Source organism: Dendrobates tinctorius, unplaced genomic scaffold (assembly GCF_039654945.1).
Source record: "Dendrobates tinctorius isolate UK_male_01 unplaced genomic scaffold, ASM3965494v1 ptg000021l, whole genome shotgun sequence".
Classification (NCBI taxonomy): domain Eukaryota; kingdom Metazoa; phylum Chordata; class Amphibia; order Anura; family Dendrobatidae; genus Dendrobates; species Dendrobates tinctorius.
The window spans coordinates 35,901,516-35,923,959 of NW_027361689.1; the positions used below are offsets into that span (position 1 = coordinate 35,901,516).

Sequence of the window (22,444 nt, forward strand, 5' to 3'; positions counted from 1 at the left end):
GAGAGTACAAGCAATGTGTGACAGAAGGAGAGTACAGGCGAAATGTGACAGAAGGAGAGTACATGCGATGTGTGACAGAAGGAGAGTACAAGCAATGGGCAACAGAAGGAGAGTAAAGGCAATGTCTGACAGAAGGAGAGTACAGGTGAAGTGTGACAGAAGGAGAGTACAGGCAATGTGTGACAGAAGGAGAGTACATGCGATGTGTGACAGAAGGAGAGTACAAGCAATGGGCAACAGAAGGAGAGTACAGGCGATGTGGGATAGAAGGAGAGTACAGGCTATGTGTGACAGGAGAGTACAGGCAATGTCTGACAGAAGGAGAGTACATGCGATGTGTGACAGAAGGAGAGTACAGGTGATGTGGGATAGAAGGAGAGTACATGCGATGTGGGATAGAAGGAGAGTACAGGTGATGTGGGATAGAAGGAGAGTACAGGCAATGTGTGACAGAAGGAGAGTACAAGCAATGGGCAACAGAAGGAGAGTACAGGCAATGTCTGACGAAGGAGAGTACAGGCGAAGTGTGACAGAAGGAGAGTACAAGCAATGTGTGACAGAAGGAGAGTACAGGCGAAATGTGACAGAAGGAGAGTACATGCGATGTGTGACAGAAGGAGAGTACAAGCAATGGGCAACAGAAGGAGAGTAAAGGCAATGTCTGACAGAAGGAGAGTACAGGTGAAGTGTGACAGAAGGAGAGTACAGGCAATGTGTGACAGAAGGAGAGTACATGCGATGTGTGACAGAAGGAGAGTACAAGCAATGGGCAACAGAAGGAGAGTACAGGCGATGTGGGATAGAAGGAGAGTACAGGCTATGTGTGACAGGAGAGTACAGGCAATGTCTGACAGAAGGAGAGTACATGCGATGTGTGACAGAAGGAGAGTACAGGTGATGTGGGATAGAAGGAGAGTACATGCGATGTGGGATAGAAGGAGAGTACAGGTGATGTGGGATAGAAGGAGAGTACAGGCAATGTGTGACAGAAGGAGAGTACAAGCAATGGGCAACAGAAGGAGAGTACAGGCAATGTGTGACAGAAGGAGAGTACATGCGATGTGGGATAGAAGGAGAGTACATGCGATGTGGGATAGAAGGAGAGTACAGGCAATGTCTGACAGAAGGAGAGTACAGGCGAAGTGTGACAGAAGGAGAGTACAGGCAATGTGTGACAGAAGAAGAGTACAGGCAATGTGTGACAGAAGGAGAGTACATGCGATGTGGGATAGAAGGAGAGTACAGGTGATGTGTGACAGAAGGAGAGTACAGGTGACGTGGGATAGAAGGAGAGTGCAGACAATGTGTGACAGAAGGAGAGTGCAGGCAATGTGTGACAGAAGGAGAGTACATGCGATGTGGGATAGAAGGCGAGTACAGGTGATGTGTGACAGGAGAGTACAGGCAATGTCTGACAGAAGGAGAGTACAGGCAATGTGTGGCAGGAGAGTACATGCGATGTGGGATAGGAGAGTACAGGTGATGTGTGACAGAAGGAGAGTACAGGCTATGTGTGACAGGAGAGTACAGGCAATGTCTGACAGAAGGAGAGTACATGCGATGTGTGACAGAAGGAGAGTACAGGTGATGTGGGGTAGGAGAGTGCAGGCAATGTGTGACAGAAGGTGAATGCAGGAAATGTGTGACAGAAGGAGAGTACATGCGATGTGGGATAGAAGGAGAGTACAGGTGATGTGTGACAGAAGGAGAGTGCAGGCAATGTGTGACAGGAGAGTGCAGGCAATGTGTGACAGAAGGAGAGTACATGCAATGTGGGATAGAAGGAGAGTACATGCGATGTGGGATAGAAGGAGAGTACAGGTGATGTGTGACAGAAGGAGAGTGCAGGCAATGTGTGACAGAAGGAGAGTGCAGGCAATGTGTGACAGAAGGAGAGTACATGCGATGTGGGATAGAAGGAGAGTACAGGTGATGTGTGACAGAAGGAGAGTACAGGTGACGTGGGATAGAAGGAGAGTGCAGACAATGTGTGACAGAAGGAGAGTACATGCGATGTGGGATAGAAGGAGAGTACAGGCGATATGTGACAGGAGAGTACAGGCAGTAGGCAACAGAAGGAGAGTACAGGCAATGTCTGACAGAAGGAGAATACAGGCAATGTCTGACAGAAGGAGATTACAGCAATATGTTACAGAAAGAGTGCAGGCAATGAACAACAGAAGGAGAGTACTGGCAATGTGTGAGATGAGAGTACAGGCAGCATGTGACTGAACGAGTAAAGGTGGTGTACAACAGAAGGATACAAGTGGTGTGTGACAGAAGAAGAATACAGATGGTGTGTGACAGAAGAAAAGTACAGGTGGTGTGCGACAGAACTGTATGTGGTGGGTAACTGTGTGACAGAAGAAGAGTACAGATGGTGTGCGACAGAAGAAGAGTATAGGCTACTATGGGTTATTAGAGAGGAAGGGTTTGGCCACCGTTGGCCCCATCTTTTTTTCTATTAGGCCAAGAGAACTTGTGTGAGCCAACAAGGTAAGGACTGGAGAACCAGCCTAGGTATAACAGAAGTGGACCGTGCAACAGGCTTTTCCGTCTTGGGACACAGCTCTGGACTATAACAATGGAGATTATTTTGATATTTTGTATAATTCCTTCCAATTAAAATATAGTTGCATGCAAATTTCATGTGAGTCTGTGACATGTAACCAGAAAAATAGCTGAAATGCACAAACTCCAGATCATGCTCACAGATGCAATGTATTCTTCTCCCAGGCGTTGTTTGGCGCGCGTACGACATCAACAAAGGAGAGTTTGAATATTTACAAAACTTTTTCAGATTTGACAACCTGAGGCTTTACACAGCCAGCTGACACACTGGCATCATGGCTAAGGTCCAAAGTACCTGTCCCTGACACACAGGAAGTATTGAGGCTGCCAGCTCCGGGAACCAAGAGAAAAATAATGGTGGCAAGTCTGACAGGTGAGTTACAAGAGCAGCGGACAACCTATGGCATGCTAGTGACATGAAGTCAGAAAATCTCCATGAACTGGGCTCTAACGTGCGTGAACCCTAAATCTTGACAAACCATGCCCATTATCACGTAGCATCATCTGCAAATCCTGAAGTACCTGCTGCATAAAATGAGAAAACTGACTGATCTGGATACCATGGCGCAGCTTACAGTCACATCCATAAGTTCCGTCTCCCCCATTATTATCATAATATATGATTTACTGACTCTATATTAATAGATCATTAACTCCGATGATATAAGACTTCCTATGTTCTTTGTACGTGTCACTTTAATAATTAACTTTGGTGTTAATTGCCAATGTGGCGCTGTCAGAAGTCAGTGTAATCTCCTCTCTTTTAAAGGCATCTGATCCAAGGACTTTGTAGAAAAAATGGAAACAAGGGAGACCTCTTCGCTGTCCGAAACTGGCAAGATCCATCTGAAACGTGAGCTGGGACTGATGAGTGCCGTATCGATGATCGCTGGCACCATGATTGGTTCGGGGATCTTCATGTCTCCTCAGTGGGTGCTGTATCACATGGGTAGCCCTGGGGCTAGTCTCTTAATTTGGGCATCTTGTGGTCTGCTGGCTATGCTCGGAGCTCTATCCTATGCCGAGCTTGGAACTGTCATTAAGGAATCTGGAGGAGAATACATATATATTTTAAGGAATGTTGGCTCCTTACCTGCCTTCCTCCTGGCCTACACCTCGGTTATTGTGGTAAGGCCGGCTGGCATAGCTGGGGTGACTCTAAGTTTTGCAGAATACGTTGTGGCGGCTTTCTTCCCAGACTGTCCTTCTCCACAAGTCATCATTAAGTGCACAGCAGCTGCCTGCATCCTTGTCCTGGGGATTATCAACTGCCTGAACGTCAGACTTTCCATGTCCATCATGAACTTCTTCACAGCGGCTAAGCTGGTAGTCCTATTGGTAATAATTATGGGTGGTGCAGTCCTTTTGGCCAAGGGGAACACCCAGGTATTACAGAACGCCTTTGAGAACACAGCCACTGGTTTTGGTCCTGTTGGGGTTGCATTTTATCAAGGACTTTGGTCCTATGATGGATGGAATAATCTGAATTATATGACAGAGGAACTGAAGAACCCTGAGGTTAGTAGTGATACTTATCGCGTGCCTGTCCTTTCCCACAAGAAAATAAACCGTAGCACTACTGTGAAGGTGCTCATGTAGGTTCCCAAGCCAGTAAGATAGAAGTGACTGCCTAAAAAAAAAAATCTGGATTTCCTTATCAAAAGTTGAGTGCCAAGTTTTTTTACTTCTGTCCTTTCCCACAAAACCCACAGAGAAGCACTGTCTTGCTGCCCTCATCCTCCACAAGAATGTAAACTGCTTTTGGTGACCATATTAGTCTAATATGTCTGGATTCTCATATTTGTAAGTTTCTATTCATTCTGTTTGGGCTGGTGGTTCTGCTCTATCAGCACTAAGCCAGCACTATAGGTGTTGGAACTTCCTTTCCCTAATTTCTCATCATGCATTGTTTCTCTCAGAACTGCTACTTTCAGAGAAAAGTATTATTGCAGGGCATCTACTCAAATGAATGGGCAACCATGTAATATGTGGAGACCCTCCTCTGTGACCGTCATATGCTTTAATAAGGGATATTGACAAATGTTCTCCTATTGGGCGTATCTCACTATGGTAATTGCATAAACATAATTTCATTACTATTATGTACCTTTGAAGACATTGTATGGTAAACTGATTAAATTTGCTGATGACACAAAGCTAGGAGGGATAGCTAATACTAGAGAAGAGAGAGAGAGGATTCAAAAAGATATAAATAAACTGGAGAAGTGGGCAGCAACAAACAGAATGGTTTTTAACAGGGAAAAATGCAAAGTACTACATCTGGGCAATAAAAATGAAAAAAGCATATACAGAATGGGAGGAATAGGGCTAAGCAACAGCACATGTGAAAAAGACTTGGGCATACTAATAGATCACAGACTGAATATGAGTCAACAGTGTGATGCAGCAGCAAAAAAGGCAAATGCAATTCTAGGATGTATTAACAGAAGCATACAGTCTAGATCACGTGAAGTCATTATTTCCCTCTACTCCTCTTTGGTCAGACCTCATCTGGAATATTGTGTCCAGTTTTGGGCACCACATTTTAAAAAAGACATCAACAAACTGGAGCAAGTTCAGAAAAGAGCGACCAGAATGGTGACCGGTCTGCAAACCCTGTCTTATGAGGAAAGGTTGCAGGATTTGGGAATGTTTAGTTTGCAAAAGAGAAGACTGAGAGGAGACTTAATAGCTGTCTACAAATATCTAAAGGGCTGTCACATTGTAGAAGGATCAACTTTATTCTCATTCGCACAAGGAAAGACTAGAAGCAATGGGATGAAACTGAATGGGAGGAGACACAGATTAGATATTAGAAAAAACTTTTTGACAGTTAGAGTGATCAATGAGTGGAACAAGCTGCCACGAGAAGTGGTGAGTTCTCCTTCAATGGAAGTCTTCAAACAGAGGCTGGACAGACATCTGACTGGGATGATTTAGCGAATCCTGCTTTGAGCAGGGGGTTGGACCAGATGGCCCAGGAGGTCCCTTCCAACTCTACGATTCTATGAGCATTTATGGGACTCTCCGTTTAAAGCCTATGGGAGTGACAGAGGAGGCTGCCAGTCACACTTTATAGCTGGAGTGCTGGTTCTCCTTAAAGAGAACTGCTGAGTATGGAGTCTTATCGGCAATGCGCCATGGGAGAAATATATGCAAATTAAATTCTTCTGCAATAGCTCACAAGTACCACCTAGGAGAGGTAGCTACCCTATAAATCAATGTCTGACTCTAAATGTTTTGTGCCAAGTTTTGAACTTATACCGTATCCATAGGAAAGGAGACAACTTCATGATCAGTGGGGTGTCTCGACTACAGGGACCACCACTGAATCTCAGAACATGGAGCCCAGACTTAATGGTGCAGAGTTCGAGCAAGTTCACCCCCCACTCCATTCAGACTCTATGGTACTGCTGGAAAAAGCTGAGTACAGCGCATGCTCATCATCTGCTCAATTCAGATTGGGCTCTTCAGACGCCTGAAAAGGGATCAGTGGGGTCCCCATGGCCGGACCCCAAGAGATTGGAATAAATAAAGGATAATTTCAAAAATTTGCACAAACATATTTCCCCCACATATTGCAAGAATCATTAAAGGGTTGGACATTGACTCATAGGATAGCTACCTTGGTTTCTTCATAGTTTGTATGCTTTGTGACCTTATATAAATATTTTAGGTGAACCTCCCTCGCGCTGTGATGATTGCAATCCCACTTGTCACATCCATTTACCTTCTGGTTAACGTCAGCTACTTTGCAGCCATGACACCACAGGAATTACTTACATCAGACGCTGTCGCTATCAGTTGGGGGTGAGTCAATCAATTGTGTTTTCTATCTGCTGTCATGTACATTATTTTTTGCCTCAATCTCATGCTTATCTTGTTCTCTCCCTAATTTCTGTGTCTCACGAGCCACCAAGCAGTTTTAGGACCATGTGAAAACACTCCTGGTACAATTAAGTAGTTGATGGAACTCAAAGGTGACATTAAAAGGGTTGTCCAGACTTTGTTGTTCTAGTCTGCAGTCTATGTGACTGCAGGCTTGTTCGCTGCAGTTCGCTGCTTTTAAGATTCCTTGATGCTGGGAGCTGGTAGGCTCATGACCGCAGGTATGTAATTTGCATACATGCGTTCACATGCCAACTAGACATGCGTGGCATCAGTTAGTATTATGAATTGAGCAAGGCCGGATAAGTCTAGTCAGAATGTGGCAGAAATATGCAACTCACATACTCGTGGTCATATGACCGGCGCCAGTATAGTAGAATCCTAACAGAGCACACTGTGAGGATTCACAAGTCTGCAGTCACTTTTAACCTCAAGCCTGGACAACCACTTTAAATGGTTATTCCCAACCTATCAAGTTATCACCTTTCGACAAAAAAGGTGACAACCTGCTGATTGGTAAGGGGCCAAGTGCTGGGATCGTAGGACCACCTCGGCGGCATTTCAGAGAACCATTATAGGCATCAGTGGGGGGGGTCCCACCTATCTGCAAGCTATTTTCCTCTGGATAGGTGATAGCTTGAAGTGTTGAGAATAGAGTTGAACAAAAAGATTTGCAGAACCCTGGTCCATTTTCCTGACTAGTAATCAGAAGAGGCGCCCAGTATGTGTCAGCCAAGGCAGTTCACAAGACCCTGACCCGGCTGCAACAAAGTACCAACATGCATGATAAAACGGAGTCCTGCTAATCTTTTTGCTCAGCTCTAGTAATCACACTTTATTGATATGCTAATGATAACAAGTTCCAGAAGGGACCCCTATTTTGTTTTTTTGCGATGAGGACCCTTCAATTCATGTACAAGATCTGGCAACAGCCTATCTTACCTTATGATGACCTGAGCTTACATCTGATTTCCTACTTTATGTTATTTTTCAGACTTTTCTACCTTTTTCTATTCTATTTACTGCAGTTTGAAGGTACTAGGGACATGGACGTGGATCATCAGCTTGGGTGTTGCACTTTCTACTTTCGGGTCTGCGAATGGTACTTTCTTCAGTGGGGGACGAGTGTGCTACGTGGCTGCCAGAGAAGGACATATGGTAATCAACCAATGTCTAAGTTTCCCCTGTGTTTGCTGATTTCAGAAAATGGTACCTGTCTCTACAGTAAAAGGCTTATTTTAAAAAGTTTTTAGGTTTATAACTGCGTGTGATCATCAGGAGAACAACCACTGCTGCACATATCAGATAGGCAGCAGAGGTTGTCAAAACCACACTCCTATAGTCAGTGCTCAGCAGCTATTGATTGTAAATGTAAAGCACCAAAGTCTTACTATTTGGCACCTTTTATGATTCCTAATAAAAGAACACTGAATACTGCTTGTCTCAGGAGATCGTCTATGTCCTCATCCTTCTCCAAACTTTCCTGTGTATGGCTGTAAGACAACTGTCTGCAGCAGAAGCCTCTCCCCTCCCATCAGCAGTAGAGCAAAAGATCACTAGAATGTGGCGCTTCTGCTATCCACCAGCCGAAAACTGGACCGATTAGTAGAAGAATCACCTATGTATTCTCTACTGAAATTGTGATTACTACATTTATATTTATCTGCACGATATCATTCTCTTTATAGTCTAGAAACCTTCTTCTCTTTACTCCAAAACATTACAATTAATTTTGTTTTTTTTACAGCCAGATGTTCTCTCCATGGCCCATGTCAATCGCTTAACCCCATCCCCTGCTCTCATCTTCACATCAGCCATCTCATTAATAATGATAATTCCTGGGGATTTCAGTAGCATTGTAAACTTTTTCAGGTAGGTCTATTTACCTATTATATATACAGATGTAACAGAGCTTACCAAGGTTGGCCACTACTTTTTTTTATTGATGTCATATTCTTAGGATAGGACAACAATATGTCATCAGTGAGGGAGCAACTGCTGCTAATCAGCTGTTACCGGTACAGGCAGTGGACGGAAGTTCTCACAGAAGCTCCATCAAAACTATAGTAGCCGTGGCACGGCACTGCAGACCCATCCCCTATTCATCTTCAGTACCTGGCAGCGGCCACTACAGAAATGGCAAAGCTGCCTTAAGCCCCCGTTACACAGTGCGATATTGCTAGCAATATCGCTGTAAAGTCACCGATTTTGTGACGTTGCAGCGATATTGCTAGCGATATCGCTGCATGTGATACTTACCTCCGACCCGCTCCCCCGCTGGTTATCGCTGATCGAGCGAGAACGTCCTGGACCATTCCTCGTCATCAGCTTCCTGCGGCGCTTCCTGCTGTGACGACGAGCGACGCGTGGGGCCGGGCGGGAGGACGCAGCATCGTCGCGTCTGACAGGTAAGTAGCGATCCCCGACCCCTGCGATGTCGCTGGTGAGATCTGCCTGAGTGGCAGCTCACTAGCGACCACCTAGCGATGCACCAGCGATCCTGACCGCGTCATATCGCTGGTCGGGATCGCTGGTGAGTCGCTAGGTGTAACGGTACCCTTACTCTGAAAGTATCCAAGATCTTCACCCCTTTGCCGCCGAATGTTGGGGGTAGTGGGTATCATAGCCCCACTTATTAAATATTGATGGCCTGTTCAGCATTTGGTCAGTATTTTACATCAGTATTTGTGAGCCAAAATCAGGAGTGGGGTGATAAATCCAGAAGTGGTGAGGTGTTTCTATTATACTTTTCCTGTGATTGCTCCTCGCCTGGATTTGGCTTACAAATACCAATGTAAAATACTGATCAAATACTGAACGTGTGACTGTGGCTTAAGGATAAAGAGCAATTGACATGCTGCAGATTTAAAAGTTTTGAAAAGTTAAAAACTCATCTACTTAGTTGGTACTGAATTACGGTATGGATGTACTGCATCATGTGAACTTAGCCTCAGTGATTCTCATGTGACTGTATTACTATACCTAGATTTACCTGCAGTCCTATGTAACCACACAGACTGCACGTTGATACTATTCTACATGGAGCTATATGTTCCCCAGTGATATGTCCATATTATTTGACACCGGTAATGTATTGTTTGATGTCAGTTTCACAGCCTGGCTGTTCTACGGTATTACAATTTCTGGCCTCATATACATTAAGATTAAAAAGCCGGACATCCCCAGACCATATAAGGCAAGTAATACAATCTTTATATTTCTTATTCATTTCTATATGCAAATTGCCTCTTCAAAGAGGAAGAGGACTTGAACTCTAGCGCCACCTATTGAATGTAGCAATCTTAAAAGTCAATGTCGACCCATTAACGAGTTTTGCCACATGACTTAGGGTAAGGACAAACCAGGAACTCCATTTTCTGACGTGTTTCAAGGTGTTTGCTTCTCCTTAGTGCAAAACAAGAGATCTGATTTTTCTGGATGAAAGACCTCTGATGATAGTCTAAGGGGAAACGGCTCTCCTTGTGGAGCGTGCCATTCCAGTGTGAGGAGACTTATAGGCCGTACCATGCTCCTCTGGGAAATTGAATGCTACCTATTGAAAGTAGCAATCCTAAAAGTCAATATCGACCCTTTAACGAGCTTTTCCACATGGCGTAAAATAAAATCAGTAAAACTTATCTTTTATTGATAGTGTCTGTGGATTAAAAACTTAGCGGAGTTGATCATAAAAATGTCAGCTACTCAGTTAAGAGTCACTGAATTGCTGCAGCAATTTTTTTGTATTAGAAAGACATAATTCCTGATCATATTTGAAAAACAGTCCCAGATGCACCTATCCTCTCAAACATGTTTCACTGCACTCTGCAGCATCTTCAGGGGTATCATTGTACTGACTCGTGAAAACATTGTATTGAAGCTTATAAAAGAAACCCTGCTTGACATCAGCTTGACATAAAGATCTCCTTTTGGATAATAGATCTTAACAGGTTGCAAAAAAAGTAATCAGGTGCATTGTAATCTTTGACACCCATTCTACAAAAATCCACATTATCTTAGGAAGATATTGGCCACAGTTGACAGTGGATCAAGATTCAGAATCTTAGTGTTACGTATGGCTCTTGAAATATTGGTTCTTAGCCATTTTTGGGAAAAAGAGAGACACTAACATCCCTGTTGAACAGCCGATTAAAAGGAATCTTATCACAGATCTCTCCCCTAACATGTTTCGCTGCACTCTGCGGCATCTTCAGGGGTGTTAGCAAATTGTTAGCTGAAGATGGTGTGCTGAGGCTGTTAAAAGAGACTGTTAAAAGATGTTTCTCTGGGAGCTTGTACTACTTCCCTTACATGATGTTGACCGCTCATAAGCAGACGTTTCATGCAGAGAAAAAGGAACACGCCCCCAGAATGTCAGATGAACATGACTTCTCCTGTGGATTGTAATGTTAGATAACCCTACTCTCAGCTTTCATCTCACGGTAGTCAGTGTGGTGTAAGGGGCAGAGCTTACAACCCTGTGAGAGGAGAGCACGAGCAGCAGAGGTGTTTGGAAATGTAAGAAGATGCGATAGTACCTCTGAAGAGCCCCTACGTGGTGTGACATTAATGAGGAAAGACTGCTATCTGCTGGCTGGACGAAACCAGGTGGAATCAACTGGCACCAGAAGAATTTCAGGAGGAGGCTGTTCTTGTACGGGAACTGGTCAGGTATCTTGCATGACAGAGTTCCTGGATATAAAAATTCCTGTTTGCCAAATTGCAGAAGAGAAGTTGTGCAAACGTGGACCAGAGACGACGCTGACACCAGTGTGACAGGCTGCAGTGGAAAGCGCCTTGACAAGGCTCAGACAATGCCCGGTGAGACCCAGAGAGTCAACTACGTCGGTCAAGATCCAGAAACCCAACCTACGCAGGTCAAGATCCAGAGTCCAGACTACGCCAGTCAAGACCGGAACCTTTGCTCCATGCCGGTCAAATCCCCAAGGATCCAGTTATCTCTGCCCCAGACTTAAGAGACGCTCGCCGACGGTCAAGCAGCGAAGATCCATGATACTGTTGTGCTGTTTGGCACTGTTTGATATCATTAACTAACCCCTAACTACTCTAAATTCTTGCTGTGTTTGAAAGAATTAAATAGTTCATTGACTGTTCCTGCCTTGTGCCTTCTGTGCGTTACATTCAGTCACCTACATTACATCATCATACTAAGCTGAGCTCTACTTCCCTCCCCTAACACTGACTGCCATGAGATGAAAGCTGGAAGTGTTTGTAATGACACTCAGCTCTGCTCTACACTACACAGTAGCTGCAGAAATCAGAACTGAGAGGAGAGCTGTCTATAATTACATGTCTCCCAGGAGAAGGCATGTTCTTCTGACCTTCTGAGGACATATTCTTTTTTTCCCTGCATGATGTCCCTGCTTATGATTAGACAAAGTCATGGAAGAAGCACACGCCAGCAGAGGCAAATCACCGCCACCTTGGTCTTATCATACTGTATATTATACCCTAAATTTTACAAGCTAATATTTCCACAACAGAGATGAGAGATTAAAAAATAAAATAACATTTTATTCAACTCTACAGCTAATATTCCATGACGTGGCCAACTTAACAAGCTAAAATTGGTGAAAGGTCCTCTTTAAAATCTGTACAACTGACTTGTAAAATACGGGTTAAGACCCTCAACAATAACACTTCAAATGTCAAGATTAATAAAGATACAAAAGAGCAGAGAGTAACAAAAGATAGTAAAGCAGTGGCAGAGAGTAATAACATGAAGCAGTACAATAAATTGAAATAAAAAATACTATGCACATATCAAAAATAATAAATATAGAATCATAAACCGATACTGCCAAGAGGGTAAGGAGGGTCATAAAACGCAGGAAAAGAGACCCCATGTGTCATGCTGCTCCCAAGTGCTACGTCTTCACCCTGTTTTATTTATCTCTGTTTATTGTACTGCATTTAATATTTGGATATTACATTTTTTTTTCACTCTGTCGAAACGCGTTGTGGCTTAACCCCATCTCTCGTCTGAGTCTCTTTCCTGCGCTCCCAAGACCGTTTTTCATTTTCTCATTACACTTTGAGAATGACCAGATTACTCTTATTTTGATGGCTGTCAGCCAAGCGATGCTTCAGCCAATCGTTTGGCGGACAGCCAGCTCTCCCATACACATAATTGCTCACTCGGCCGAGCGCTTCTGTGTTCTCTATGAGAAAGCCAACAGATATCTCTGCCGATGGCTTATTTCTGGGACAACAAAGCAATCGGCAGTCCCAAACCAGACATGCCCCAACAATATCCCCCCGACTATCAGATGGCAGGCGCCCCCCTACACATTATAGCACCGACCAAACTCGTAGATACAGCTGTGGCCAAAAGTATTGACACCCCTGCAATTCTGTCAGATAATACTCAGTTTCTTCCTGAAAATGATTGCAAACACAAATTCTTTGGCATTATTATCTTCATTTAATTTGTCTTAAATGAAAAAACACAAAAGAGAATGAAGCAAAAAGCAAAACATTGATCATTTCACACAAAACTCCAAAAATGGGCTAGACAAAAGTATTGGCACCCTCAGCCTAATACTTGGTTGCACAACCTTTAGCCAAAATAACTGCGACCAACCGCTTCCGGTAACCATCAATGAGTTTCTTACAATGCTCTGCTGGAATTTTAGACCATTATTCTTTGGCAAACTGCTCCAGGTCCCTGATATTTGAAGGGTGCCTTCTCCAAACTGCCATTTTTAGATCTCTCCACAGGTGTTCTATGGGATTCAGGTCTGAACTCATTGCTGGCCACCTTAGAAGTCTCCAGTGCTTTCTGTCAAACCATTTTCTAGTGCTTTTTGAAGTGTGTTTTGGGTCATTGTCCTGCTGGAAGATCCATGACCTCTGAGGGAGACCCAGCTTTCTCACACTGGGCCCTACATTATGCTGCAAAATTTGTTGGTAGTCTTCAGACTTCATAGTGCCATGCACACGGTCAAGCAGTCCAGTGCCAGAGGCAGCAAAGCAACCCCAAAACATCAGGGAACCTCCGCCATGTTTGACTGTAGGGACCGTGTTCTTTTCTTTGAATGCCTCTTTTTTCTCCTGTAAACTCTATGTTGATGCCTTTGCCCAAAAAGCTCTACTTTTGTCTCATCTGACCAGAGAACATTCTTCCAAAACGTTTTAGGCTTTTTCAGGTAAGTTTTGGCAAACTCCAGCCTGGCTTTTTTATGTCTCGGGGTAAGAAGTGGGGTCTTCCTGGGTCTCCTACCATACAGTCCCTTTTCATTCAGACACCAACGGATAGTATGGGCTGACACTGTTGTACCCTCGGACTGCAGGGCAGCGTGAACTTGTTTGGATGTTAGTCGAGGTTCTTTATCCAACATCCGCACAATCTTGCGTTGAAATCTCTTGTCAATTTTTCTTTTCCGTCCACATCTAGGGAGGTTAGCCACAGTGCCATAGGCTTTAAACTTCTTGATGACACTGCGCACCGTAGACACAGGAACATTCAGGTCTTTGGAGATGGACTTGTAGCTTTGAGATTGCTCATGCTTCCTCACAATTTGGTTTCTCAAGTCCTCAGACAGTTCTTTGGTCTTCTTTCTTTTCTCCATGCTCAATGTGGTACACACAAGGACACAGGACAGAGGTTGAGTCAACTTTAATCCATGTCAACTGGCTGCAAGTGTGATTTAGTTATTGCCAACACCTGTTAGGTGCCACAGGTAAGTTACAGGTGCTGTTAATTACACAAATTAGAGAAGCATCACATGATTTTTCGAACAGTGCCAATACTTTTGTCCACCCTCTTTTTCATGTTTGGTGTGGAATTATATCCAATTTGGCTTTAGGACAATTCTTTTTGTGTTTTTTCATATAAGACAAATTAAATGAAGATAATAATACCAAAGAATTTGTGTTTGCAATCATTTTCAGGAAGAAACTGAGTATTATCTGACAGAATTGCAGGGGTGTCAATACTTTTGGCCACAACTGTAACAGTGGGTCCAGCCTGACATTAGATTACCAAGACTTTCAAGAAACTTTCTATAAACTTTTTTGAAGCACTCGCCTACAATAATTTCGTTTTGCCAGATTGTCGGCACAGACTGTTGTCATTAGTTCGTACACTAATCATTATGCTCTTCTAATCTTCCAGGTTCCAATCATCATTCCAGTGATAGTCCTCATCGCCTCTGTGTACCTGGTGTTGGCCCCAATTATTGGCAGCCCTCAGCTGGAATATCTCTATGTTGTCCTCTTTATCCTCAGTGGAATTATCATTTATATTCCGATTGTCCGCTATAAATGGTCTCCAGGTTGGTTCCGTTCGGTCACCCTCCATCTTCAGCTCCTGCTCCAAGTAGCACCAACCGATAAAAACAACTGAGCTGAGGTTTCTCTTATATGAATATAACTATTGGGACAGGACAGTATATATTTTATTTTTTTTCAGTAATTCTGGGTACGGTACGTTTTCATGCGTTGTTTGGTGTTTTATTATTTCATGGTGGACAAAAATGTGTTTTGACCAAGGCGGTTTAGTGCCAGGCTACTGCTGCAACTTTTAGGATTCCCCAGATCTTGCAATTTAAGCTCTTAGATGCCAAAGTTGGGAAGTAACTATGGAATGAAAAGTATTTGACAGAGGTGGTCCATCTTTCATTCCATAAAGGACATGGCAGCAGAAAAAACTCCACCTCATCGTCCAGAATGCGACAACACAAAATAACTAAAGGGCTAAAAAGTAATAGAACAATACTTATTTTGGTACTTATCTGTCACGCACAGTGCAGGACAGACTAAAGTGCAACACAAAGGGATACAGTAAAGGGAACCAAACACTAGGGAAGGGAGAAGTGGAGACCCCTAGACTGATCTATTGTCACCCTGTCTGTCCTACCATCCCTATATAGGTTCCGCACCTATCGCCGACCAGGATATCTAGTCCCTGTGTGACCCTGGCGAAAAGCCCTGTATCGGGAAGGACAGGATAAACACTAGTCAATCCCACTAACACTAAAGACAGTAAGGATAAATGAAACCAGGGGGACACCTAGCTTGAGTAGACTCAGAGAGAAACACCGACACCCTCCAAACTCCAAGAGGACGCTAGCAGACTGCTACAGCTCCAAGCTTCAACAGAGATGTGTAAATAGGAAATAACACCTGCACCTTCCAACAGGAAGTTGGGAGTTATAAACACCCAGATCCAGGTCACACCATTAAGGCTGGGGAAGGTGGCCACTAGTCTGCAAGGCCAACCGCTAAGACCTTCTGCAACCAGATGCAGTGCGATTGTCTGCAGCCTCTGACAACTCGTGACATTATCTGTAGAATGAAATTAAAGGGGTCATTCTGCCCTTTAAAACTGATGATCTATTCTTTAGATAGGTCTTATTGATGCCCTGTTATCTCCTGCCTCACCTCTTCTACTAACGAGACTTTCTACATAGAATATTTATGTATTTTTTTACATTTGCTTTTATATCTCAAAGAACAAAATGTTGAGCTGTAAACCTACATATGACATAAATTGCATTAACATAATTTTATTTTTTTTTTGCATTCTTGTAATTATTTCTCTTTAAAGCGAGAAAACAGCTTAACATTCAAAGAAAAGCAATAATAAAAATCTTCAGACATTAAAAAAGTTCAGTTTGTGGTCAGGGACTGACACTATTCGAGCCTGTGAGTTCTGGGAAATCATTTCAGCACATACGATTGCTGTGTTTTTGTAAAATACAATAATGTATTGTGGTGTAGTGACCACTATGTCAGCTAGGGGGCGCTGTGTGGGTGTCCCAGGACGGGTGTACAGGCACATTCAGTGTGGTAACAGGAGCAGGGTCCTAAATGACCATTATGGGTCTCAAGGTGGGTGGCCTTGGAATGCAGGCTCCAGGGTGTATTGATCAGCAGAGGTGCTGCTCATCTTTCTGTTACACTGTGTCAGGGAAGCCTGTGTGTATGTGTAATACAACCTTTAGTGATGTCATAGCCATGTGATCACCTGTGGGTGTGGTTACAGGGCTATGTAATGGAGGTGTTTGGCACATGTGAGAGAGTGTGAGAGGGAGTCTGGCAGAGTGTGGACAGACTTCCCTGTGTCCAGCTGGGACCCTACAGAAAGTGGTCTGTGTTCCAAGGAAGGAGAAGCCTTCCTGTGTCTGCGGCTGCAGATAGAGCGCTGCTCTGGACATTGCCCTGGTGTGGACTGGACCGGAGGGAACACAGCCCAGCTAAGGACTGTTTATGTGCTGTCTATGGTTTATGAAGCAATAAACCCGGTGAACTTTTAAAGGAACGTGCCTCATGTTTGTCTCCCGCTGCACCTAAGCGAGTCACATCCCTACAATTGGTGGAGAATGCGGGCAGCGATTCCCAGAAGCACGTGTGACAGTGCTGGCGATTCTGAGCCAGGAGAGCAGACGGTCTGACAGCCCTGAGTAATGCTGACCGAGGTCAGAGAAAGTGACTGTGTTAATATTTGTGGAATACCTCTGAGGAGAAGAGGCATCCGAGAACCTGTGTGGCCGACACAGGTAACAGACAGGAGTCTGTGTTGCACCGACCATGGTCAGTGAAAGACTGTGTTCCTGGAGGGGTCAGTGAGCAAGGTCCTGGAGGGTCAGTGTTGGGAGGTTCTGGGAGAGGAATCGGATCCCTGGAACACGTGATAAGACCTTGGACCTGGTGAGGCGTGAGTGTTGGGCAGTCTCAGGCGGAGACGGATGTCCTGAAGAGCACCCGCTGAGCCCCTGGACCTGGTGCTTGCTGTGGCTCAGTGGGGTCACGAAGGTCTTGCAGCACAGGGACCTGGTGTTTTCTTGTTGGGATCTCCTCCTTGAGCATTGGTAGCAAACGCTGTCTGTCTACACCATCCTGCTGCAACTTTATTGCATGTGACTAAGCGGATACAGTAGTTGTGGCTTTACACAACTATTAAGGGTGAGTACCCTGTATTATTGCTTCATAACCCATTATACCTGCACTGGTAAGGCCCTATGGGCGCACTTTTGTGGATTTTTTTATCTTTGAGGGTGACAAGCGGCTTCCGGTAACCCGGCGGGGTTACGAAGGGGACAAGCGGCTTCCGGTGGAGCGGCGCGTCCACGAAGACGGCGCAGCAGGAACTGCAGTGACACCAGCAGCTGTTTGTGAACGGCAGCTGGAGGTGCCGGTGGTTTGTGACAGCAGAAGCTGTGGTGGTGCCAGCAAGAACTTGTCTGGTATCGTGAGAGACAAACTGTGTGGTGTGAACTGTGGCATAAGAAGTTCTGCAGAACGGACATGGGGAAATCCCAAAAGGGAGTGGTAACCCAAAAAGGGGTGGAGTCCCAAAAGGGGGCGGTGGCCCAAATCGGGGTGGTAGCCCGTAAAGGGGTGGGGTCCCAAAAGGGGGTGGTGGCCCAAATTGGGGTGGTAACCCAAAAAGGGGTGGAGTCCCGGGAGGGGGTGGCAACCCAAAGCGGGGTGGTGGTCCAGAAAGGGGCCAAGTGTGAAGAAGTGACAGCACTGGGCGACTCAGTAGGTACGTCTGGAGTACCGCAGTGTATGTGCAGGTCTTTTTCAGAATGTGGAATATCCTTTCCGGGTAGTAATGACGGGCCACAGATGTGTACAGTGATGCTGCATCGGGAAGGAGCCTTTGGTCAGCTGGACTCAGAGAGTCAGGTGACTCTGACAGGAACTCCTCTCGTTTTCTCTCTGACCGAGAAAAACGTCAGGGTTCGCTGTAAACACGGGGTCACGGTGAACTACGCAGTAGACAGAGTAGTGTTTGAGGGGGCCAAAGGTGGTGAGTGCCAAGGTAGCGGGATACCACGGGACTTAGTCTATGCCTGGGAGAGGGGCCGGGACTTTGTTTTGTTTGATGACGTTTGGTCGGACGATGGAGATGCTTCGACTGTGGGGCCAGCGGACACTGAGACAGTGACGGCTCCTGACGTGGACAGGTCAGAGGTAGAACTGACTGGAAGAAGGACATCTGCCCAACTTACGGACCTGACGTCTCGTGATAAGACAGATGGTGGGCTGGGAGATGAGATGACTGGACTAGACACATTGGTGCTGGACGGTAACTGGAGGGTTCACTCGACTGGTGTGACTGACCCAGTGGTACCCTTTGACGATATAATTAAAGAGGTAGTGGTGAGACACGTGCTGGCCAAAAGAGAACAAGATCGTGAGATACAGCTGATAAAGGAGACTGTAACAGAACATGTCGAACGGGAAAGAGTCCTAAGGCAAGCAGCTGAGCACAGAGTGGATGAGCTGGAGAAGGAAGTCTCTGAGCTCAGAGGTCACCTGTCAGCGTGTCAAACTATGAACAAAGCTATAGTGAAGGATATGGCGGTGCTCAGAGAGACCCAAGAGAAGCATCAACAGGAGATTCTCCGGAGAGAGGATAAGTGTCGCTACCTGGCAGAGGAGCGAGATAAAGTTCTGCAAGAACTCAGTGGAGTCGTAAAAGGTCTTCTACGGGAGAAGAAGTGGATGGGTGAAGACGTACAGCGGCCGTGCCCGACTGATAGCAAGGCAGAACTGCCAAAGCCCATCTTGAAAAAGGGTCCTCAGGACTGTAAATCTCAGGAAGATGGTGAGCCAAGGGCTGCACAAGACAGTCACCCGGTCTTGGCAGATACCTTGAGGGAAGTGTCCGTGGGGAACCCACAGCCATCTGTCCAGGATGAGAGCAAGTCCATGACCTTCAAGTGCGTGATGGAGGTACCCGAAGATGTGCGAGAAGCGTGTGCCAGCGAAGGTGTGCATGAGACTTTTAAAAAGGCAGTAAAGGCCTATAGTGTGAGCTGGGCACCAGAAACAGACCAGTTGGTGATACTGGCAGAAACGGAAGACACAGAGAAAAGGGTGGCTGTCCTGAAGGAGATGCACCTACAATGTCTCCGCACGAAACAGATGCTCGTGGAGCGTAATAGGAAAGCCGCTCGACGTCTGGAGCTTGCAAGGGAAGCTCAAAGTCAGCTGGGCTTTGTGGAAGACATAATTCCGGCACCCAGAAATCTGGTGGGGAAAGTCGTTGGCAGACTTGGAAAGGTGATGCAGGAGATGGTGAATCGATCCAGTGTGAAGAGAGTGAGGATCCCACCTGCTGGTGAATTTCAAGTCGCTGTTGAAGATGACATGGTTCCTGTCATTGTGGTTGGTTCGGTGGAAAGCATTGGGAAGCTTCGCATGCTCCTGGAATATCGGGTAGCGTACTTGAAGGAGATTGAGCAGCTAAGACAGGATCGACTGCAGATGAATGAGCAGATAGAGAACGTCAGGTGGCGTCCACCTCCAACTTAAGGTGTAAGGACCCGAAGGGATCCTCCAAGGAATGAAAGGACAGGTAGTCGAAGGCAAGAACGTCGAGAGTCCGCAAGTGGCCGTTCTAATCTTAGTAACATAGGCACGAGACTCGGCGGTGGACATAGCGACAGAGGGTCAGACTCAGACCAGCCAGTTGGCCCAGCTGGACGTAGGACTCATGACCGTGCGAACTGGGAGAGCCAGCCAGTGAGAGGAAGGTCGGGTGACGGAGCGCACTGCAGACAGGTGGAGACTAAAGAGTGTCTGGTCACACTGACGGACGTTGACGGGAAGGCCAAAGCCCAAGGCCGAGATACTGACCGCTGGGGGCAGGGGAGGCCTAACGTAAGTATGATGCAGTATGACTACCGAAACAGGCGGAGATGTTCCTCTCGACTTGTAGGGCAAGGTGACATGGGTGCCAGGTCTCAAGATACCTGGGTGATGTCATGTGTTCAACCCCACAAGTTTGAACAGAGGGGGGAGGTATGTGGTGTAGTGACCACTATGTCAGCTAGGGGGTGCTGTGTGGGTGTCCCAGGATGGGTGTACAGGCACATTCAGTGTGGTAACAGGAGCAGGGTCCTAAATGACCATTATGGGTCTCAAGGTGGGTGGCCTTGGGATGCAGGCTCCAGGGTGTATTGATCAGCAGAGGTACTGCTGATCTTTCTGTTACACTGTGTCAGGGAAGCCTGTGTGTGTCTATGTGTAATACAACCTTTAGTGATGTCATAGCCATGTGATCACCTGTGGGTGTGGTTACAGGGCTATGTAAATGAGGGTGTTTGGCACATGTGAGAGAGTGTGAGAGGGAGTCTGGCAGAGTGTGGACAGACTTCCCTGTGTCCAGCTGGGACCCTACAGAAAGTGGTCTGTGTTCCAAGGAAGGAGAAGCCTTCCTGTGTCTGCGGCTGCGGATAGAGCGCTGCTCTGGACATTGCCCTGGTGTGCACAGGACCGGAGGGAACACAGCCCAGCTAAGGACTGTTTATGTGCTGTCTATGGTTTATGAAGCAATAAACCCGGTGAACTTTTAAAGGAACGTGCCTCATGTTTGTCTCCTGCTGCACCTAAGCGAGTCACATCCCTACAGTATATATAAAAAAACTGAAGTAGGTGGGAAAGCGCGGGAAGAGGAGAGTAAGAGGGTGGAAAGCTTAGATGAATGTAACACCGAGGCCTTCAACCAACGAAGAAAGAACAAAAGGGTGCACATAAGCAAGAGAGTGCAACAATAGTGTCAAAGAAGAACCAGGGCGAAGACGAACCATCATCTAGGAGGTGCATCGAGTAATTACTTGGAGGCAGTGTGTACCACTGGTGCCTTGAAGCAATGAAGAAGGAACAAAAGGTAGCAGATAAGGAAGAGAGTGCAACCATGGGAGTCCAAGAAGAACCATGGCCTAGACAACCTAACATCTAGGAGGCAAATGGAGCAGTTACTTAACGCGGTGTGTTCCAGTGGTGCCTTCAACCAATAAGGAACATAAGGGAACATAAACATGAGAGTGCGATAGAGTAGAGTCAACTATAGAGTCAAAGAAAACCATGGCCTAGACAGCCCAACGTCTAGTGCCTACATGGAGCACTTACCTTGCGGGAATATGTACCACTGGTGCTTTGAACCAAGAAAAGTTTATACTAGAGATTAAGAAGCACAAGACTTCAGCCATAGATTGCTTGGTACGTTTTGCTAAATGATACCTCACCTAGTCCTACAAAGAAATGGTAAAGTTGGTAGAAGACTCAGGATAGGGAAATCAATTCCTCATTGCACTGGATTAAAGGGAATCTGTCACCCCATTTTAGCCCTATCAGCTGCGGACACCGCCATCAGGGGCTTATCTACAGCATTCTGTAATGCTGTAGATAAGCCCCTGATGTAACCTGAAAGATAAGAAAAGCAAGTTAGATTATACTCACCCTGGCGTCCGGTCCCATGGGTGTCGCGGTTCCGTCCGGCGCCTCCCATCTTCTAGAGATGGCGTCCTCCTCCTTACTTCTGCCGCGGCTCCTGCGCAGGCGTACTTTATCTGCCCTGTTGAGGGCAGAGCAGAATACTGCAGAGCGCAGGCGCCGGACCTCTCTGACCTTTCCCGGCGCCTGCGCACTGCAGTACTTTACTTTGCGCAGGAGCCACGGCAGAAGTAAGAAGGAGGACGGCATCGTATGAAGATGGGAGGCGCCGGACCGGACCGCGACACCCACCGCACCCGACCGCGCCCCCCCGATAAGTATTACAGAATGCTGCAGACAAGCCACTGATGGCGGTGCCGGCAGCTGATAGGGCTAAAATGGGGTGACAGATTTCCTTTAAGGAAACTTCCTGAAACCATTCCTTCCAGGATAAAGATTCTGGATTTTTCCAGTACCTAGCACCTGTTACTGAAAAAAATAATTAAGGTCCCCTACCAAAATGGTTTGTGGGGTCCTTTAAGCAAGGGTTCATGTGGCACCATGATCACACACACAGAAAGAGCCTGGAAAGGACATTAACGCATTATCCTGAAAGATGTTGACATAGTTACATCTATGTAATACCTCTTGGCTGAGCAGAGAGACCACTTGATTTGATGCTCTTGAGCGGGCAATACGTTTTCCTCCTTATGGGACATTAAGGAACCTAACCAAAACATTTCTTTGAATACGACTTTTCCAGGACATAGCTTTTCAAAAACATTAAGGCTTCCTA

General features: G+C 45.8%; 1 protein-coding gene across 2 annotated transcripts; it reads left to right on the forward strand.

The window, feature by feature from the left end:
• Positions 1-2,897: 2,897 nt before the first annotated feature.
• On the forward strand, positions 2,898-14,824 carry LOC141083833 (b(0,+)-type amino acid transporter 1-like). Of its 2 annotated transcripts, XM_073568291.1 has the most exons (7): positions 2,898-2,944; positions 3,341-4,089; positions 6,248-6,381; positions 7,488-7,617; positions 8,207-8,331; positions 9,568-9,655; positions 14,594-14,824. In XM_073568291.1, the coding sequence occupies exons 2-7, from the start codon at positions 3,370-3,372 to the stop codon at positions 14,822-14,824; spliced, it is 1,428 nt and encodes a 475-aa protein (XP_073424392.1). In that variant the 5' UTR covers positions 2,898-2,944; positions 3,341-3,369. The 2 variants fall into 2 exon arrangements, with proteins under 2 accessions (XP_073424392.1, XP_073424393.1); XM_073568292.1 differs by lacking the exon at positions 2,898-2,944 and having other exon boundaries at positions 3,298-4,089.
• The last annotated feature ends 7,620 nt before the right edge of the window (positions 14,825-22,444 follow it).